General features: G+C 37.1%; 1 protein-coding gene across 41 annotated transcripts in view; it reads left to right on the plus strand.

Annotated features, from left to right (window-relative positions):
• The window catches only part of TCF4 (transcription factor 4), a 369,465-nt gene that overhangs the window by 272,920 nt on the left and 74,039 nt on the right, over nt 1–22,506 (plus strand). The window contains exon 1 of one of the 41 annotated variants that reach the window (XM_017498021.2): nt 57–461. The exons of 38 other annotated variants lie outside the window; for them this stretch is intronic. In XM_017498021.2, the coding sequence (XP_017353510.1) occupies nt 393–461 (69 nt within the window). In that variant the 5' untranslated portion in view covers nt 57–392. Of the gene's footprint in view, nt 1–56; nt 462–697; nt 884–22,506 lie in introns of those variants that run through there. 2 more of the 41 variants (XM_017498020.2, XM_037727677.1) reach the window with 2 other exon arrangements.

Raw genomic sequence — 22,506 nt, forward strand, 5'->3', positions numbered from 1 at the left:
AAAAAAGAAAAAGAGAAAGAAAGAAAAAAGAAAAGAAAAAGAAAAAAAGGAAATAAGTGAAGACTGCAGAAATTTATAAGAATCGGCATTATTCGGGGAACTAATAAAAACCCCTCGGAAAAGTTGAATCGATCTCGCGTATGCATTAGGATTTCGAGCTCCATCAGGGCCGGGCTGCCTTCCAGCTCCGCTGCGCAAAGTTGAGCGTCTGACAGCAGCGCCGCGGCCTCCCCCGCCCGCCAGGAATGGTCTCTTCCTGCTTTGCATATTCACCACGCTTGGCCCGGCCATATGGGAAAATGCAACTGAAGGAATTGTTGTGAAAAAAGGGACAGCGAGTTTGAAATAAAAGTTGTTAGAGTGGTACTGAGGAGAAAAAAGAATCCGAGACCATGTACTGCGCATACACAATCCCGGGCATGGGCGGCAACTCTTTGATGTACTACTATAATGGGAAAGCGGTAAGCGAATGCGGGCTGCGAGGGGGATTTTTGACAAGTTTTATTGTCGCAGGGATGAGCATCCTAGGTGGTGATCATTGTTTGCAAAGTTGTGCAGGACTGCCGCACCTTCCTGGGTGCCATGAAATATTTATCATTTGCCAATCCTAGGATCTTCTCCTTGCCTACTTCTTCTCCTTCGCCTTTTTTTCCCCCTCCTCCCCCCAGAGTAGAAAAATAGATGCTTTCAGAGCTGTAGAGAGTGGATCCTAGAGCGAAAGTTTGCAGTCAGGTAAAGTTGGGAGTTGGTATGATTTTTTTTTTTTTTTTTAAAGAGAGAGTTTTGGAAAATTCTTATTCCTTCCAAATGACTGTTAGAAAGGAAAAGCAGATATGAGAAGCAGAATTGAGAAAGCCCAAGTTAGGCTGAGAGGAAATTTGGGGTAAGTTTCTCCCTGGATTGAGGTTCTGTGATATCTAAAGTCTTACTAAGTTGGAAGCTTGAATGCAGTGGATAAAGTGAAGAGAACCTGAAAGGCTAAAATAGAGCAAAGACATAAAAGTGAGAGATGAAATTAAGGAGTAGATGATATAAACTTAGATATATATTTAAAGCCAAAATGGGGAAGGAAAAATAAACAGGGGCTCATTCATGCATATAACAGTATTATCATAAGTTATTTGTGCTGTGTTGCTCCTTCCCTCAATTTTTCCCCCTTCCAACAGAAACGCTTTATTTAAGAAAAAAATGTGTCTGGTATTTTGTGCATAACCCCAGCAGAAGGTTTATACTTGCCATCTGGAGGTTTATTTTTTTTTTTTTTTCCTTCGTCTGGGCCCACTGAAGGAAAAGGATTTCAATATTTTCAAATCGGTATGTGGGGCTCTCGGAAAGAGTTGTTGGTGATAGAGGAGCAAAAATTTATTATTTTAAAATAGGAAGAATAAGAGAAAAGTGAAAAGCAGCCATTTATAAACTGTTCTCTTTGTGTACTTTGAACTTCCATTTGGACTGATCTTAATCAGGGATAGTTGGGCCAAAGGGGACAGATCAGAGCTTTCAGGAAGGCCCAGTTTCAGCTGTAGCAATTGGCGCAAACGAATTAAACATGTGTATGTGCTGCTATATGCCTGTGAGTGTATATACATACAGATGTATGCATAACAGTTATTTCTAGCTGAGCATATTCTGGAATACATACACATACACAAGTGTTTGAAGGTGTAGTGTCAGAAGATTAATAATTTCATTTAAGAAGCAGTTTTATGAATGGGCAACTTGAAATGATATTGTTTTACTTTTATTTTGAAAAGTAAGAGTGAATCATCAAAAGTTTATACTGCTATCCTATTTTTATCTTTTTTTTTTTTTTTTTTTTTTAAGAATAGGGTGTAATTAAAATAGTTAACTGCGGTAAGGGAAATATAATTTAAAAACAAATGTTTTTCGTTGCGATTTGATCAAAGTATGTAAATCTGTAAACATAAATATTGGGATTATGTAACATCTTTTTTTTTTTTTTACAAGTACCTGATTTGCAATTGGTAGTTACTCATATATAGCTCAGACTTTTGCCTATTATCTTTTAGATGTTCTTGTGCATAACATAGTCAGTACCTTTCATTTTAAAGCACTTTTATTGAAAATTTTGTGAATGATGCTGTCATAGTCAGTAAGCAAAAGTGTCTCTGAAGCAATAAAACAGATTCAGGGATTAGATAGCCCTTATCCATTATGAAAGACTTACGTTATAAAAGAATATAAGTTTCCATGGTTTTTATCTTTTGGGATTACCAGGGATGTGATTTTTACATGTTAATTGTTAATTTTGCATCTTAAATGTCTGAACTGACAAAATTTTAATTCAAGTTTTGGACCTTTTAACTCCCTTTTAGCCAAAAGAGATTTTTAAAAATATGCATTCCATTCCCACAGCTTGCCATTTGCCTCCACCGTAAGAAAATGCCGAATATGACATCATATCACTAATATGCCCTCTCAGTTGCCAAATATTTTGGTTGTTAGATTTTTTTTTTTTTTTTGAGAGGATGGTACTCATAAAATCAAGATCGCTCTGTCACAGGAAATGTATTTATAGGAACTGTTTTAAGGCGTTTATTAAAAACAAATCTGGTGATGTGTATCTCTATTGATTCAAACACTAGAAAGAGGCAAATTGTACATACATTATAGTTAGAAAAAATAGCCATTTGGAACACCAGCAGAAAGCTTTTGAAATTGCGGATAGCTACCAGTTGTCCATCTTAGCTTTGTGAAACAGACAGCAAAGTCCAGTTGTGTGTGTCCCGAGGAAGGGGCCAATTCGATACCATTTTTTTTAAATGCCCTCATGCATACACTGAGGAAGCAGATTTTTGTTTATTCTACAGTGTGTATTCTGCTGGCTCTAATTCTGCATTGAGCGGCTTTTGATTTGGTGCCAGACATGTTGTGGAGATTGTATATACCATGCGTTAATTGTTCAAAATGCCTATCAAAGAGACTTTACACTTCTTGAGTTTCGCTTATCGTTTGGAGGTTGAATATCTATGCGTTTTTGTGTGTATGTGCATGTCTAACCAATGTGTGTTTGAACCTGAATTGTTGGAGTTAAGTATGGTCAGCTATTTGTTGCACAAGTTTTCATCTGAAGACAACACAGCACTGAAATTCCTCCTTTTTTCCCAGTGACAAGTCAATTACTTGTTTAAATTCAGTTTGAACTCTCTGAACTGAGAGAGGCCAGAGGAAGCAGGTTTTCCTTGTGAATAAACAAAAGAAGAAAAATGGAAAATCATACCAAAACACAGTGATTTTAGATTGTGGGAAGAATATAATTAAGCATTACAACAATTATGGTTTCTTCTTTTATGAACAGGCAACTATACGGTTTGTAAAATCAGTTGTCCTCTTAACTTTCTACCAGAAATATAATCAATGATATTTCAGGACAAACCAAAGAAAATGTGAATTTTTTACTACCCTAAGTTAGGAAGCGTTTCCATGTCTATATCCCACAACAAATTTGTTTCCTCGTTTCTGTGAACAACCTGTCTAGAAGTGTAGACTCTGAAACAAATACTTAACAAAAAATTATAACGCAAGAGCTATCAAAGAATACGTTTTGGATATAAACCAGAATATATTTTTAAAAATCAGCTTCTCCTCAGGTGAGAGTTTAATGAACTTGACCAAATAATTTTTGTAATTTTTTTTCCCTCTATGCATTAGAGGTTTACAAGCAAATGAATCCCAATCTTAGCTTAAAAAAAAAAAAAAATTAAAGCACCACTTCTGAACTGCAAAACAGATTTTTTTTTTCTTTTTGGCGGAAAAATCAGTAGCTTATTTTATGTTGGAAATACAAGCTTATATTAAAGTGTACCGATGTATCTGTCCTCATTCAGGCTATAAGAAGTATCAGGCATTACCTGCTCTACAGTAAATGTAGTTCTAGCTCTAAATTTTGATTTTTCTAAGTTCTTACATGTTCATTGAATAAGAATTTTAATAAGTGATTATTTGGTCAAATTTCACACATCTAATAATGTAGCATATCCACAAAGATAAAATTATGGCAAATAAAATTGAAAACAAAAGTGGCGAAATTTCCTCCTAATGGTAATTTAAGATCACATCATCAGCTCTCGCCAGCATGTGCATGTGTTAAACCGTATAGAGAAACCTATAATTATTGTAATTGCTCTTTTTGCTTTATACTAACAAGCTTCAAACCATGTTTCAAAGTAGTTGTTTTGAAATAGTTATTTGTCAAATCATCAAATCTCAGAAAGTGAATGGTAATGAGCTTTTCATGTTTATATTCTGACTGTTGGTCATATTATGCAGCTTTTCAAGTCCATAAAGTTCAGAGATGAAACTGGATGTTAATTATTTCTGATATCAAGGCCAAAGAATAAAATAATGTCGTGATTCCTGCTTAAGGTGAAAAATTAGGAATATTTGAATATCACAGTCTCTCAATTGGGAAATGCTTTCTTAGAAGAAAGTTTTCCTGTAAATAAGTAACAATATTAGTCAGCAACCTAAATTTTTTAAAGCTAAAATTTGGGGTATGAAGAGTTTAGCTTTTTCTCATTTGTCACAGGAAGTGCTAACATAAAATATCAATATTTAAATAACACCACTAATAACATTTTTCAGTATATTTTACATATGACTCTTTCTTCCCCCCCAGACCTCACAGTTGGTTGGAGCAGCCATCCATAGGACATAGGTAGCCACTGGGTTTTAAAGTTTCCAATAGTGTGTCAACTATGCAAATTACATTTGGCATTTTAAAAATATATTTCATATACTTACTATTTTCAGAACCATGATTATAAATGAAAGCAGCCAGTGTAAATGCTTTATTTTTTTTTAATACTGTTTACTTGCTATTACACAGCAAAAATTTGCTTAGGCCACAAAGTAATCAAATTTTTAAATCCCCAGTGGTTCAGGAACATAAAACATATCAAAGAGAAAGCACATAGGAAAAACTTATTTTTTTGTGAGCTTATTTTTTAAAATGTAGTTGGCACTTTACCCATTTAAAAATAACATTGAAATTTTTTTTTTCTTTCATGCTTCATTGCTTTAAAACAAAATTATGTGGATTTTGTTCTTTACATTTAAGCTGATAAAAAATTCACCATACACTTAATCTTGATATTGTGGCTACATCTTGCTCTCCTACCTCTGATTAAATTTTCAAAATCCCTCCCTGAGATTCACAGATACCAGTTTGAACATTTCTGTGAGGCTAATTTCTCAGGGAAATAATATTGATCAGTTACATCTTTGGTGAATGTTTTTTAGTTCCTAATTTCTGCTAGGTCTGAGCGTTTTAAATATAGTGTTGGTAATGGATAAGCATCCTTCTAGCACTAGGTGATGGCATTGTTTCAGGCAGAATGAAGAGGAAGGACATTGGGTTAGGGAAAAGAGGGTTGGGAGCAAAGTGGTCAGGAAAAAAGATCTAATAGCTGATGCAGTCTTTTAAATACCTTTCCAACTGATCTACAGGAAATTGTGCCGAAGATTCATTTGTTTCCTGTTCCACTATAAATGTGGTTTGCATTACATCCCCTATTCGGCTTTTTTGTTGTTGTTGTTTTGTTTCTACTAAATTGCAGTACCACAATGGAGGCTTGAGAATAAGTGATGTCTTCCTTTATAACTTATCTTTTAATAGCTTGATCACAATTTGACTGTAGACACTGTCAGATTTCATTATTATGAGTTTTGTATGTGTGTGTTTCCAAGCCTACTTGAAACTTCTATTACTGCTCTGCCACTAAGAAAAAAAAATGCTGCAGTATAAGTTCTTTAGAATCACTATTGTAAGTCAGATGCATGGTCTACATGCTGCCATCAGGGATCTATTAAAGGACTCTTGTTTTCTCATTCAGAAAATTTAGAGATTTTAGATGTGGTTCTGGCAATTGTTAAAGTTGTTTGAATTCAGATTTACTTTTGCCTTAAGAAGAAAATGCAGTGGAGACATCTATTTGCTCTGCACAACTGACCTAAATGGATGCCTTGTACCTGTGAGAATTTCAGTATAGAGACACATAAAAGATTACTGGGCTCCCCCCCCCCCCGCAATATTATCAGAGTTACAAAAAACCTAATTTTTCACAGTCAATATAATTTAAAGATAATTTTAGATTTAAGTCTTTTCAAGCTTTTACATATTTAACTGCACTTTACTTTTTAGCCCTTGATACTTCAAACATAACTCTGACACAGGCTAAAGTTATATACGATGAACATTATTGATTACTCAAAAAAAGGGATATCTGTATATTCATAAAATATTCATAATCTATTTAGGAATTCATCATAGTACTAAAAAAATGCAGTTGTTTGTATACCAGGAAAAATAGATCAATAGTGACAAAAGTAGAAAACATACTTATATAAAACTGTTCTCCTTTAGTGTGAAGCGATCTACTGAAAGTTATACTTTGAATTTTCAGAAAATGTCCAGAGTTGTAGGCTTTTTAACATTTCAAATTCTATAATAAACTATTTGGCACATTATATCATTTTAGGTATATAGGTATCATGGCATTTTATTAAGCAAAACAATTTTTTTCTTCTGAAGAACACTTCTTAAGGTGGAAATTTCTGGTTTTGAGCTTGAAAGTCGTTTGAGAATTATACATTAACTCCACGTAAACTTTGGAAGACTTTCCTTTTTGCAAGGCTGAAGATCCATGACTTGGTTCCAAACTAGAACCTTTTATTTGCAGATGTATTTATGGCACAATACCACATTCTGATTCGAACTTGAGTTCACATTTCTGATATTTCTGTCTCTAAATTCTGTGTTGCTCCTATTTACCTAGTTTTCTTCCCATTCTTCTTCCCAATTTCTTAAATAAATCTGTACATATACATTGGGGTATTTAATCAAACAAGATGACACTACGCTTCTAAAATTCTATTTAGGAGAGTATACTACTTGAAACTCCTCACCTTAAAAAAGGGGGTTGAAGAGTGGGTTTGAACACCTGAGAAGTCAGAGGTGGGGGCAGTGTAGATGATGGTGTAATTCCAGGCTCCACCGAAAAAATGCAGGCTTTGGCTGGCATCCCCCAGGGACCTAGCTCTGTGCTTTCCTGGAGACCAAATTACACTCATCTCGGGAGAGGGCACGTTGAGGTAATTGGTGGGAGAGAGTTGAATTCCAGCTGCTTCCATTGTAGCTGACCTGAAAATGAATAGGGATGTTAATAGTGGAGGCTAACATTTGACTTGGCTTTTTCACCTCCACAAACCTAAGGGTGAGAATTATAGAGTACTGAATGACTGCACCAATAATGATCCTGTTTAAGTGGGAATTGCTATGTTGGGAAAAACTTACACCATTTAAAAAATAGTTGATGCATTTACCAACCACAGTCCCATTACTGTAGCCCAATAAAGTTTATCCACAGTATGGAAACACTCCTAGTTTTTATTGTCAGCCATCTAGTGAGTGTGCATTGGATCTTCACCTCTTTGGTTACCATTTTAAAATGCTCCTACTGAAAGACATTTGGAAGGCACCAGAATCCCATTTCCAAGAGGGGAATCAAGATACAAGTGCTCTGTACTCTCTTTCTCCTAGAATGTGTGGTCTTTTTTTTCTTTTTAAGGAAAATACGATATGACTCAATAGCTTTTCTAACGAATAAAACAAATTAAATTGATGTTACATGCATATTTAAACCCTATCCAGTTAAGTACTGATGTGATTAAAATAATCAAATGTATTACTTAAAAAATTAAAAAGGATAAATTCTGCACCCCATTATTTTATTGACTTTTAAATATAAATTGCAGAAATGTTTACATTCCTAATGGCATTATTAAGCTAAACTGACAAATCAGAGGAAAAAGTTGATTGGCCAGCACATTATTATTTCTGCACCTGTTATTACAGCAGTGGAGGCTCAGCATTAAAGGAGCTGGATGGATGCTGTTTTCTTAGGCTTCCTTTGTGTGATGTGGGGGTTGGGATAAATGTGTAACAAGTATAGTTTCACTTTGTAGTGCCTTTTTGTGTGTTGATGTGATTAAAAGACTACAGTGTTTTTTGTGTAGCTTTGAAATTAATATGTAAATAATAGGGGATGTTAGGGCCTCCTTCTACCTGCTGCACTAAACTCCTCTAAGCCAAATGGAGTGGGGATCGGTATCAACTTTTTTCATACTGGTTGATTAGTTGCAAATATCACCAACTTTTAATCTCTACTCTGAATTTGTAAGGGATGGAGAGGGAAACATCAAACTCATTTAGATAGGATTGAAGATCTGGGATGAAAATACTTTAAATTTTTATTTTCTATTTATATATCAGCCAGGATGTTAGGAGACCTTGAAAACATTTTGAAAAAGTTGTGTAACATGACCAAGGCTTTGGTATAAGATTTTACTTTTCTTCTGGTTGAGTTCTTCTTTGTCTTAATCATACAATATCATTTCTCAAACACTTGAGCCCAGGTCTCCACTGGATCATAGGTGGCAATAATCGTTTGTTAATATAATTCTAGAATTTCTTGGGTGTTCATTATCCATAATTCATTTCACACAGAGAAATCTAAACTTTCTGCAGCCAGTGGAATAAATAATGCCCTCCCTGTCCTTTCATTTTCTTTTTAAATTCTGAGCTCTTTAGGAATGTCATTATAGTCTTTGAAACATAATGACATTGGATTTGGATTGAAGAGGGGAGAAGGGGGAACTTCATTTCAAGCCATCCAGTGGCTAGTTTGAGTTTGCAAAGAAATGGATACGATGCCATTATTTTCTGCAAGATACCAGTTAACACTATTCTCCTATCAGTTTAGACTTTGTCGGATAAATAAACTGATAATTTAAATTCCTAGATTTTAATAACACTTAATATGTAGCATGGATCCCACTTAATCTCTCCCCTGGCTTCACAGCAAAATGTTTACATAAAGTAACTCTCAATTTTGATATCAGCTATTTAACTCAGTCTTTCCTGAGTTAATACTATTTTCTTAATTAAACATGTTCCACAGTTAAAAATGATGTTCTCTGTTCTTTTGAGCCATCTGTTTGCTAGGTCAGTAAAGAAAGAAATGGGAGCCTGATTTTATTTTAAAGCAAATAAGTTATTACTCTACTATTGTATTAGACATTCAGCTTCAGAGGGAGTAAAAGATGAAATTCCATCACATTTCCATTTTGTTACATTTGCACCAGAAACTTGTATGCTCAAATTGGTTATTTTCAACTCATGACAGCTGTGATATTTAAAATGATCACAGCTGTTGTGACTTAAAATTGATTTTTCTATTAACACCTGAGAAAAAGACCTGTGCCGTATTAAAAACTTAAATAAGGTAACTGTAAAATTAGATGTGTTGATGTGAATCTGGTAATCCTACTTCCCAGAGGTTGCAAAGTGCAGCAAACCTCTAGTATGCTTCCAGGGAATGAGCTGAAGCTGCTAGAAATAGATGCATGATTGTTAAACGCGTTTACGTTTTAAAGGATTCCTGTAATAGCAGATCCTCTTGGCCCAACTTTACAGTGTCACTTTTGCTGATAAAATCATCTAGGATTCAGTTTCCTTAATTAACCTCAAGAAAGATGACTTACGTGAATCATGATATCCTAACCTCTAGACTATAGAAGCTGCTTTACCTTCCAGATATGATACTGAAAAATGCAAAACCATGCTGAATGTTCCTTATGAAGGAAGTTTTGGTTTTATAGTCCTTTTCCTCCATTATTTTTAGACAATGAAAAAGGAAAAACAGATGAAAAAGGAGAAAGAGATCATGGCTAACTAGTTTTAGGTTAGTATTTGTTTTTGGAATATTTAATACATTTTTAATCTTCACATTGAAGATCCATTTAACCTGTTCTAAAGTTAGATGGTGATTCCTGGGTTCAGTTGGTCTGTTTAGATGTTTACCTTCTTGGGATAATCAATTTTAGAATCTTGCATCTGTCAATAGATGACCTATCTAACAACAAAACCAATTTAAGAAAACATAAATATATTTATACATTAAGATATTTTTCTGTTTTGAGTTAGATGATGTAGTGTATAAAACATATAGCAGGCCTGATGTGGAATTATTTATAGATAACAGTGTCTTCACAGATGCATTGCCAATAGGGAGCTATGTAGATTAAACTCTTTGGCTGGTCCTAGGCCTCTTACCTGTGTAACTCAATCAGAATTGAAAGCATGACAGGTTTTATGATGATGAATATATGGCTGGATTGGAGAAGTATGGTTGGGTGGGTAGATAGATGGATAGATTTCATAACCAGACAGTAATAGATAATGCCAATTATTTATTACTCAAACTTGTTTATTCATCAGAAACTTTATACAGTGTATTATTTTGATTACTGCATGTAGTTCAGAACTATTAGTTGAAAATGATAAAATATTTTAAAGCACATAATCAAGATGGCTATAGAGTTGGTTCTAAAAGTTCCAGATGAACATAGATTACCTATTTCAAAGTTAGAGACTAAGACCGTTGAGCGCCATAAGATCACAAAGTCAGACGACGACATACTAAGTGATCATGGGTGTCAGTCGCTATTTCCTTGTTTAGTTAAAAGAAGATACTCTCAGAGATGGACATTGTTTATATGAAGATTTAAGAAAACCAAAGCGGATATTTGTTGCTGACAGACTAAGATTACACACATACATCTTTAGAACAGGGGTATTCCCCAGGGGACATACAGCAATATCTGGAAACAATTTTGATTGTCACAACCGTAGGGGTCAAGCAGGGCTTGTTACTGGCCTTTAGGCCTGGAGGCCAGGGATGCTGCTAAGCATCTTAACTGTGTACAAGACAGACACTCAGTATTGCTGAGGTTGGGAAGTCCTGCTTGCAAAGTAGTATATCTGGACACTAAGAATGAAATAATGTCATAATAAGTTGCATAATTAAATTTTGGCATTGTGAGGCATTTATAGAGGATAGCATTTTTTTTTGTTTTCTTTCAAAACAGTTTTTCTTCTTCTTTTTTTNTTTTTTTGGCATAGCACACTATAGCATTGCCCAGGTATTTCTACCTTTTACCATGAACATGTGAGATTTTATAGTGTATTAAATATTGTACATTATTTGTGAACCAACTGGAATGGCTTCAAAGCAGCTGTTAGAATATGTTGAGTCAATAATGTACACATATGCATATCCTGAACATATATTTATGTCTTACCTTTTAAAATATTTAGAACTCTTATCAGTGTAACTGTTGGTTTATCTTGAATCATCCTAAATGAAGAAGCATATTACCATCTTTTCTCTACAGGACATAAAGTGAAAAAGAGAAATTAGCATAAAGAAACTAATTAATAATTATGTTTGAAGTTTTTTGGCATGATGGACATTGTTTGCTTCATCATTAATATCATAACATTATATTGCCTGTCATCAAGGAAAGATTAAAAATTAAAGCCAACATTAAGACTTTCTTTTCAGCTTTCCCAATAATGCAGCTCCTTTACCTCCTCACAACTGGGGATCTCTCTTCCTGCCACCACTGTGCTTCCCCTCATTGTGGATAATTCTCGGCCATGATTTGGAAGTGATTTTGAAACCTCAGTTGCCTTCCCTAGCACCCTGTGGAAGAAGGTGGCAGGATCTGGTGGCTGAATCTTACACCTGCCAACTTTTAGACCTCACTCCTTAGGTGCCAAAGTTTGGAGCTAGATGCCAAGCCTCACAGTAACTTGTGCCACTCAAGTTTCTCCCCATGCTATATAAGATTATCCAACGTTTGATGAGAGTAGAGATGGCAGCTGGGCACAGGAATGGCAACTCTGATTTGCAGTGTATCTTTGGTGTACGGATATGCTTTCGCTTATTAACCCATTAGCTAATGGAATTTCGGTTCCTTCCCATAGGCATTCTCAGACCCTGTACTTCACTCTTGCTGTTTCCCTGTCCAGCTTGGTACAGCACAGTCTAGTAAAGTCACACTGATGTGTTTAGGTTAACTTTGTACATCACATCTGTAACCATAAGTTTGCTTTAAACTGGAACTTGAGCTATCTTCCTCCTTTTACTGTACTTTTACTGTACAGCATTGTCTGTACTCAAAGTGAGCAGCTGAAAAGAAAATTTTAACATTTTTTGTGTGTGCCAGACAAGTGATAAAGATGACTGTTTTTTATGATAATTTTTTATTTGAGTATTTCTGTTTCTGGGAGATGGTAATTTTTTAAAATCGTGAATGTACTGTAAGCGAAACTCTTTGAGGGAGTACTGACCTTTTTTTGATCAGTCACTCATTATCTGTGTTGCACTCTCAATATTTCTCTTATATTCCATATGTCCCTCTGAATAATTTTAGAACAATAACTTGCTTACACAGTGTTTCTAGAATATGCTTCAGGAAGCTTGCCTGTGTGGTATTTAACTCAGACTTCCATGGAGTATAAAACCAATCTTACTGTGACTTTCCTTTAATTATTAGGAAAGCGACTTACAGTTAAAGCTTACAGAAAATATTATAGCAATAATTAATATCCAGTAAAATATAGTTGCAAGCCTTGGTTCTTTCAGACATTTTCTCAACCCAGTTCTAATTTAATCACCACTGTACCCCAGTAAGATAGGTAATACAGAAGTTACCATCTCATTTCACAGGCAAAGCCTGGCCTGTCCATTGAGGTAGCCACTGGCCCCATGTGGCTATTAACATTTAAATGTAGGCCAGGCACAGTGGCTTATGCCTGTAATCCCAGCACTTTGGGAAGCTGAAGGGAGAGGATGACCTGAGCCAAGGAGTGCAACATCAGCTTGAACAACATTGGGAGATCCTGTCTCTACAAAAAGTTTTTAAAAAAAAAAAAAAACCAGGCATGGTGGCACATGCCTGTATTCCCAGCAACTCAGGAGACTGAGGCAGGAGGATCACTGAGCCCAGGAGGCTGAGGCTGCAGCAAGCCATGATCATGCCCCTGTGGTTCTGCCTGGGCAGCAGAGCAAGACCCTGTCTCTAAAATAATAAATAAATAAATAAATAATGTCAGTCAATGAGAATTAAGTAAATTTTTAAAACATTATTTCCTTAGTTGCACTAGCTAACTCAATTGTCATATGTGATCAGTGGCTACTGTATTAGCACAGATATATATTTGCCTCATTGCAGAAGTGCCATGGGGAGGTGCTGGCCTGGAAATGGAAGCATCGAGGGTTTAAATAACTTGCTGAAGATCATGTGGGTCATGATATAACTAGAGAGTCAGTGTTGCTGTAAATTCCAATAGGATAGTTTTATATTTTTATTAGCTTTATTTTCAAATATCTGAGGTAAGAATTGACATTTTAATGCTACCTCGTAGCATTTTACTGAATGCTTATCTCAACTGAATTTAAATTTACAGCTCAAGTTATGCAGACTTTTCAAAGGATACAGCCCTTTGCCTGTCTGTGCACAGTGGGGACCTTAAATCTCCTTCCTCTTAGTCAGCCAGTGAGATGCTCCAGCAGGGACCATGTCTTAATGCATCTTTGTAGACCTTTTGGCATACAGTAAACAACCAAGAAATGTTGATGCAGCCAAATGAATGGTCACATCCACCATACGGGCATATGTCCATACATACAGGTAGACAAGACCTTTGGGTAGAATGCTCTCCAGAGAGCTGGCCTCTGCCAAATTTTACAGAGCTCAAGCCTCTGCTCTGGCTGTTACAGTAAAAAGTAGTATTTTATCAAAAGTTAAATTGGATTCAGTATTCACTATTTGGGTAATGGGTACACTAGAAATCCAGTCCCCACCAGCATGCAATATACCATGTAACAGTAAGCACGTGTATCCATTGAATCTAAAATTTTTTTAAAAATACGTATTTACTCACGTGATCCAAATATTTCTTCATAGTAAATGAAAACATCTGTCCATCTTGTCCTTAGCAGTCATTGAGTCCCTAACCTGACTTTGTGTTGTTATAAAATTGTGTCACATCTTCCCAACAGGCTCTCTTTATCCTCCCCTCAAAGATGAACACAACAATATGATAATGTATGTAGAGCTGCTTAGTTAATATTTGTGGAGTGAACCAATAAATATTGAATGTTTTTTAATGTTAACGTTTCTCAAGGTTACTCCTGTCTAAAATAGTTTTGTGGGACATTATTTGTAATTTGCTTAAGTAGGTACATACCTACATACATAATATCTTTCCATTCCCCACGTTACTGAGTTGGACAAACGTGCCCAGTTCATGTTGGTGGTGCTGAAGGCCACATCATACATGCACTCAAAATTGTATTAATTACTTTTCATTGATAACCATAGAGGGCAGTAGGTGAATGGGCTAGCCCTAGGCTGTTAATCAGCACTGGAAATGAGATTGTTGGTGCCTGGTACCTGTGCTACTTTAACAGGTGAAACAATTCCAGAGCTTTCCCCACCATCCTCTCATTGCTACAGTCTAGGCGTTGGCAACCCAGGAAGCCATGGTGGCACAGACTGCCTTGAGCTTCTAATGGTATATGTAAGCCATCATTTTGTTGGTAATAATTATGGTGTTGAGAGGCATTTGTGTGCTGTGCCCTCTTTCAGCTTGTGCCACGTTTAGTTCCTGCTATGCAAATGCCACTTTAAACTTAGAAATGCCAATTTGCATTAATATTTTGGTTTCATATAGCTAACTATTGCATTTCACAAACAAGTGCATTTTAATGAGTACTGGCAGAATGATTTAAAAATGTTATTTATTAAATACTATTGTAGACAACGCAGTTGTTTGTGGCCGAAAACTATTAAGATGAAATAGAATGTGTGTTGAGGCCACAGAGTACACCTCTTCAAGAGTATTTGACCCTGTGGCTTTCAGTGATGTAAAAGCCAATGCTCTTCATGCAGGCTTGGAGGGCAGAGTTAATTGATGTAAAATAGAAGCCATCGTACCATTGACATTCGGGTTTACTTTTAAAATTTAAACATATTTTTTCTACTTGACATTTGCCATAAGACCATAGGTCATTTACCTCTGAGTTATTGTGAAGGACTTTACCAGTCTTAAACACCCAAGTTGTAAAGCAGTGTTTTCTCATATCTTAACGTTTTAATCTTAAATCCTGAAATGGAGTTTGTTGCTGCTTTATAATGTTTTTTCCTCTTCCTAAAAGCTTTTTAAATCAGAATTGTGGGTAAAAAAATTTTGATGTACAATGTGTGGGAAAATAAAAATTTTGCAACTGATTTTCAGAAATGAACTATTTTAACACATGGACTTTTAATGCTGCTGTCATGGTTGTCATAGCTTGTGGTTCCTAATTATAATGAGCTTTTTTGGTGGTGTTATTGCAGTTGTTTTACCTCCCCCCACCCCTCCAAGTCTTCAACTCACTTTTCCCAGAAGGAGAGTTCCAAGCCTTTGAAAATTCTCATGATTTTGCAAATCCACTCTATTTTTGTCTAGAATACAGGAAAGTTAAAACTGTGGCTGGTATGATGCCATGTTTTGAATCCAATTTTAAAGCAACCCTTTGCAACCCAGGGAGTAAAGCTGACATCTTTGTATCTGTAATGAAGATAATTATACCTGCAAGGTGACATCACTAGCAAAGTTAACAAATACCCTTGAAAACGGAGTTCCTGGTCTTCTCTGAATTCTGTAGACCACATTTGGCATTTAACACTAGACACCTCTTTCATGCCTGTCGTTTGAGAAGTTGCTTTCAGATGAATTTACTAAAGCTGACTGACACAGGGTTAAATTAATTCTTTTCTCTATTACTCAAAGTGATACAGACCTTTCTTGGACTAATGTAGCTTAATTAGTGGTCAATTAAAACTGAACATTGCTGAATTGAAGTTCTTTGATCAAACTCCCTGGCATGGGCTCGCTTTCTTTAACTAGCCACCATCTTGAATTCATTTGGAATCAGTAGTATAAACAAGTTTAAAACTGGTTCTTTTATAAAAAAGTCAGCAGGCTTGTATAGCTGTGGTTTCTTTTTTTACTTCTGTAGGCGGCAATTCAAAGGCATGCTAAATGAAAACAGTACTACACCCTGAAAAAATTACATTTTTAAAAGTAACACTAAGCAGTCAGAAAACAGTCAACACTGTTACCTGTTTATTGTAGATACATTTATCCTCTGTGTAGAACAAATAATTAATTAATAATTCATTTCCCAATCAGTGGTTGATTTTATTGTTACATGGAAGGTGAAAAGAAAACTCCCCACCCTCCCTTGCAAAGTCTACAGTTACAACAAAAAGTGAAACAAACAAAATCCAACCTACTTGTTGGGAGTAGTCGGAAGGGCACCGTCAATGGAGATGTGCCCAGTTGCTCCTAAATTCATTGTTTGTTACTCTTGGGAAGATGTTTCACTCTGTGTGTTTGGAGTGGGAGTGACACACTACTTCATTTACTTGTTGATTTCATCATTTATTTTGGAGGGTATTATCCCACCAGTATGGAAACTGATACTGACATATATTTCATACAAATCACTTGATTAAAATTACACATTGCTTTTGTTAGAATTTGGGTGAAGTTACAAAAAAAGGGAATTAGGGGAGCTGAAAACTGGGGCAGAGGAAGTCATAAGCATCTGCAATAAGATCACCCTGTGCCATTTATCCAGTTACATGTCTTAATGTTTAAGTGTATATGCCCTTCTTGTTTAAACATAAATTCATACCATTCTGTAATCCTAGTTTTGAAAGCTTAACAACCAACAACATACATCATAGCTGGCATTCAGTTAGTGCTATGCATTCTGAATTAAAACTGGTACTTTTGTACTGGAAATAAAAGTAATAGATTAGGTATAAATAGATAATTCGCTTAGTTCATAGTGGTTTCTTCTGATTTTGAAAATTTTCACAGAAAGAGCTAAAGAAAATTTGGAAGTAAACATGTACAGTGTTCCCCCTGTAAATGATAGAATTTTGTTGGTTTTCATTACTTAGATCCAAAAATTATAGTTATAATCAATAATTAAAATTAAAAATTTTACCAGTTGACAGAAAGAGAAATTGTTTATAGTCAATGTGCCTTTCAGCATTCTCTCTTGCCTTCTCCCTAAAGGGCTGATTAGGATGTAATAATTGGGGATGATAGCGGGAGGAAGACGACAATTCCATTTAATTAAAGATAATTTATTTTACTTTAAATTGGTGATGTCCCACATGAATAAGAGTAGATTTAGCAGATAGATTTATTAATGGGTACTGACATCTCAGTTGACAGAAAAAGCAAACATTTTCTTTCCTCATTGTTTTTATTGTGTCCCGGCACCTGAAACTGCTGTCACCCTGCTTCCTTTGCTGCTTGACAGAGCTGTAGACTTTTCCACCAAATATGCAATTATTGGTTTATCATTGAAACAAAGTTGATCCTCTTCTGAGTTAAAAACCAGGCCAGGAGCTTGAAAGGCTTTTCAGGCTTTCAGAACTAACACTACAAAGGCTCTCTTCTTAAATCACATTTTCTTGACTGATCCTTCCCACATCTAGCTCATGGGTAGGTTGAGCCTCTTGAATAAGGACCAAAGATTTCCTTTGGTCTTGGGTGAGGCACTTGCATGAATATTTCTTTAATACTTTGAATATCTTGGATAATGAAGTGTACCCCCCAAAAACTATCATTTGCATTACTTAGGTTCATTCCTGACAAGAAATTGTGTCCTTGTGTAATATGTTCATTGTTGTCTCATGCAATTGTAAATGGGTCTTGGAAGTCAGGGGAATTTCTTTTTTAAAGTTAGGAAGCAGAGGCAAGAAATGCATGATATTGTTTTCCTGTAATCTCCTCAGCCTATAATGGTTGTAAAGGTGTGCTGTTGTTTAGCATACCTTTAGCAAAATTGTATTTATAATTCTGTACATTCTAAGGCACTTTTAAAATGCTGCTGACAAACTGCATTCTGTTTTTCAGTTTCTATTTGATCTCCATTCCATTTGGTTAATTCTTCTTACCCTCACACCAAATTCCTGTATTCTTATTTATGTTTTCTGACGTTCAGTTGTTTCTATATGCTTGCCTAGTATGTTTCTTTCACACTATCTTCTTCTCTGAATGAAATGCAGACCACTCCAGGCACCTCTTTCCTTCTGGGCTACTTTTCCTACTCACGACTGCCACCATTCACACTGACCCCCCAGCTTTACTTACATTTGTTTCCCCTGCTGCTTTGTTGCTTTAATTTTCGTAAATATTTCCTTATGCTAATATCCTTCTCCAGCCTCTTTAGATTTCAGTGGTGTGCCTTTCCAGCTTTATTTAGAAAATTAAGCCATATAACAAATGTTTACACAATAAAAAGGAAAATGAGATTGTTTCTTTCTTTTTTGGAGGTGGAGAGGTGAGAATGTTTGTGGTAAAGTTTTTCTTTTCTTTTAAACCAGATGGATTTATTTTGTCCTGCTCTGCCATTTCACTATTTCAAATTGATTTTAAATCAGTAATGGTGTTTTCAAGGATGGATTTTTATTAAATCTTGGTTTTCATGTTGTGTTAACCTTTTCCTTCCCCTCAGCCAAAGGGTCTTGCTCCTTTTTTCTGTCCATTTCACTTGTTTGTTTTAATAACCTGGTCTCTCGAGCCATTATTTTATCCTCAAATCCTGCCACTTTTATCCGTCTCTTTTTTTATTGCTCTGTTTTTACTTCACCTTATATATTTTCCTCTTCTGTAATTATTGCAGAATCCATATTACCTTCCCCAAAATTCTAACAAAGAATGCTGGAAAAGGAGGCATTGGGAAAGAGAAAATTTGCAAGTAATGGTCTTTGCTGAGCCCTGGGGAAGTCTCTGCTTGGATTTTTATATTCTACTACTTTTTCCCCCAGAGTTGTGCAGTTATGATTCTATGTAGTGGGGCCACGAAGGCAAGAGTTCAAATAGACTAACACTGATCCTTAATTGGAGGTGATAATCCTACATATAAACTTTCAGGAGGGAAAGCTATCCTGCATTTTATAGCAGGTAAACTCAGTTGTACCCGTTGCCAGTAGCTGGGTCAGCTAAGAGTGTGTGTGTGTGTGTGTGTGTGTGTGTGTGTGTGTGTGTGTCTGTGTGTATGTACTAGGAGTCCAGTTGGAAGTGGGAAGAGAAGAGGGTGATCTGCAGCCAGGCACTGTTGCTTTCAGTGAGTCTCAGGTGACTCCTTATGGCCTGGAACGGAATGGGCACTTGAATCAAAATAAAGACCTAGCCTGTAACTCAGTAGTATTGGTTCTTTCCTTTTCCACTTCCAGGCTATTTTCTTTCTTTTCTGTCTGTTTTCATTACTTCTATGGCAAGTTAACTTGCCATTTCTTAAACACCCTCAACCTTTTTGTCTTTTCCTTTACTTTTTTGCTTTACTGCTATCAAAGAGTTAAAGAATTCCATTAAATTGGAGGCCATTCCTCGCCATAACAGAAATCTGGATGGGATGCTGTTGACAACAGGCTCTCTTTAGTAGCTTCTCTCTACTCGGAAAAATGTCAGATATTTTGAGAAATAAATGCATTGCCCCAAACTGAAAACACCACCACTTTTATTCTGTAAAAAAGGCATCCAGGGAAGGAGGCCGCCTCTGTTCCCAGGAGGTCACGGGAACTGGGAGTGGCGAGAAGGAAGCTTCTAAACGGGGTCCAGATGCAGCTCTAACCAGGGGACGCATCATGCCTGGTCATTTGGGTGGCTGGGCTTGTCCCACCTCCCCGTCTTCATGCCCTCCTCCCAGTCTCATCCTAGGCCCTCCCACCCTTAGGCCAGCCACAGGCCTCGCAGCAGACATCTGCGGGTCTGAGTTTCATATATCCAGCATGAAGTTCCCTCTCTCCCTCCTGTTATGAATTCTGGGCTGTGGTCCTGCTTGCTCCTTGTGTGTCAGATTGAAGTTCTGATGCTGTCAGCCATGTCTGACCAATCAGCAAACAACACCACAGGATGAAATTTAAACAGTGCAGATGCTCAGATACAGGGCTATGTTGCCTGGACCACGAAGGGAAAGCAGAGGTAAGGTCAGAGTCTCCCCAAAGTGGTCTCTCCCGAGCCTGCCTGACTTGACACCTCTTGATCTGCACTGTGCCGCTTTGACTTGTATGTTACCCATTTGCTCTGCACTACTTCTGTCTTCCCTGGCATTCACCAGAACTTTCGTTTCAATTCGCTCTGCCCGGGTTACTTTACTACCTTCATTTGTTCACGTTTTTTTCTCTTGTATTGGTGACTGTCATTAGGAACGTTCCTGGATTGCCTCGAGTCCGAGGGTCCTTGGCAAATGCCACCTCATTTAGGTCTTTTGTGGCCAGACTTTTAGGAATAGAGGACTGCTGAGGATCAGGGCAAATGGACGGAGTTAATAAGACTTATTAATTTTCCCTCTGCAGGACAGTGGAATGTATCATTCCATTACAACCACGGTTTTGTTTCTTACCATTGTGATGTATTGAATTGTAAATTGAGCTTAAATCATCTTTTTTTTTTTTTCTCAGAAACGGTTTACTTAGAAAAGATATAAATAGATACAAACTAAATGAGGATGAATCAGCTCGTCTTCAAGAGTTTTAGGGAGGAAAAAAGGAATTGATATCTGTCCCTCACCACCCCCCACTTTTTTTTTTTTTTTTTTTTTTTTTTTTTACAATTTTTGGTGTTAGCTTGCTAGATTACTGTTTGCAAAAGAAGAATGTCATCATCATCCTCTTCTGTTTTAAGTATTTCGTTGGTCCTTTTATAATTTAGAGTGTTTACATGGTTCCGTGCTCACTAGCCCCATCTGGAAAATATTTAAACTTCCTAAGATCTATAAGACTAAAATATCACATATAATGGGATAGGGAGAAGGAAGAAAAATTACAGCCATTGGGTGTGTTTAGAATAAGTTAGTTGTTTGTTCAGAAGCGGCTGCTGGAGGAATTGGAACAAATAGCTGTGTGCGGTGAACGGTTGGGTCCAGAGCTGTACGTTCCACCACAGAATGAGCCTTGGTTTGTGAAACTGACATTCTGTTGTGACTTCTAAATCCAAACAAATCTCTGCAAATTTCTGCCTGATCGAGTTAATAAGAAAATATATACATGCAGAGGCGAGAGCCGTATGCTACTTGCAGTTCTGTCAGTGTTGGTGGAAATAAGAGATGGATTTTACCTACTGTATTACATTCAACCAGCAATTGGCAGAACCCCCAGCTCAGCGGGTTTTCTTGACTTTTTTTTTTTTTTTTTTCTGCTGTGATAACAATGGGATGCAAAAAGAGCTTCAGAAAAGGAGAGCAGCAGATACGGAATTGGGGTCACTTTTCTTCTAATTGCCTTGTAATTGGGGAGTGGTTTCCACTTTCCCACTATCTCACTGGTGGGAGGGGAGGAAGACAGATGTGGCTTAGCAGTAACGAGCTTTCTCTAGGCCGGATGTGCTGAGGGACCAGGGGGGTCATTCCCTGCTCTGGGCCTGTGATCTGCTTCACACCTGTGCTCATTTTTCCCCATGATCGATGACCTTGTATTAACCCAGAGTGACCTTTTTGCCTTCGCCTGTTCTCTGGGACGAGCTCTTGGCTAGTGGACCCTCCTTCTCTCTGAGATTACAGGTGGTTACTAGAGCCACATACACTTGTTTTTCATGGTGCACTGTGCACTTAGCAGCCCGGCAAGACCTGCAATTTCATCCCTCTCAAGGGGCCAAGCAGGGGATTGGAAGGTGGGAGGGAGGAGGGTGCCGCGAGAGAGGCTGCTGTGTGCATGTGCTTTTCTATTTTGTGGCTCATATGGTATCAATTACCATTTGATGGCAACGCCAGGCCTGAGGCCCTTCGCATGTTTGTCCTGTGAGAAAGATCTGGAAGAACCGACATATGGTTTTGATTGCAGCAATTGCAGGTTGATAGAATGAACGCAGGGGTGAGGTGGGTGAGTTTTCCTTCCGGCCCTTTCCACTATGGGTTGCTAATGTGCTTCGCTTGTGGAACTGGTCTTTTCATCATCCATCCCCTCCCCACTTTCCCCCTCCTCCACCCCCCAACTCTCTACCACTTTGCATTCCCTGCCCCTGCCTTCCAAATGACCGCCAGGAACATGTGGCCCACATTAAGGACCTTCAATTAAAACAAACAAAAAAAATTGTCCACTCTTCTGTTCAATCCCAGAGCAGGTCAGTCCATCAAAATGGTCAGAAGTATACCACAGTTAAAAAACAAATGCATGGCATGGGGGGCAGATTCCCTTCAGAAGCTTGGGACATGTTTTAAAATGACTATTAGTTCAGGTTGTTAAACATCGAAATGATGCCGAAAAATAGCAGCGATAGAGATTAATGTATTGTGATGCGGGGTGTGTGTGTGTGTGTGTGTGTGTGTGTGTGTGTGTGTGTTTCATTTAAGGTACCTTTTGGAATTTGAGCATCTGCTGCATAGGGACGGGAAGATGATGATGATGGTAAGGAGTTCCTTGAGGTTTCATCTTCCAATATATCCCAGGCCACAAGATGATAGAAAAGCAAGTGAGGCATGTGTGTGTCTATGAGCGTTTCCCTTCAGAAGGAGATGTTGGAGACTCATCTTCCATACACAGTGACTTCTCTCTTACTGAATTTGTGAT

The sequence above is a fragment of the Cebus imitator genome, unplaced genomic scaffold (genome assembly GCF_001604975.1).
Source record: "Cebus imitator isolate Cc_AM_T3 unplaced genomic scaffold, Cebus_imitator-1.0 Scaffold236, whole genome shotgun sequence".
Lineage (NCBI taxonomy): Eukaryota > Metazoa > Chordata > Mammalia > Primates > Cebidae > Cebus > Cebus imitator.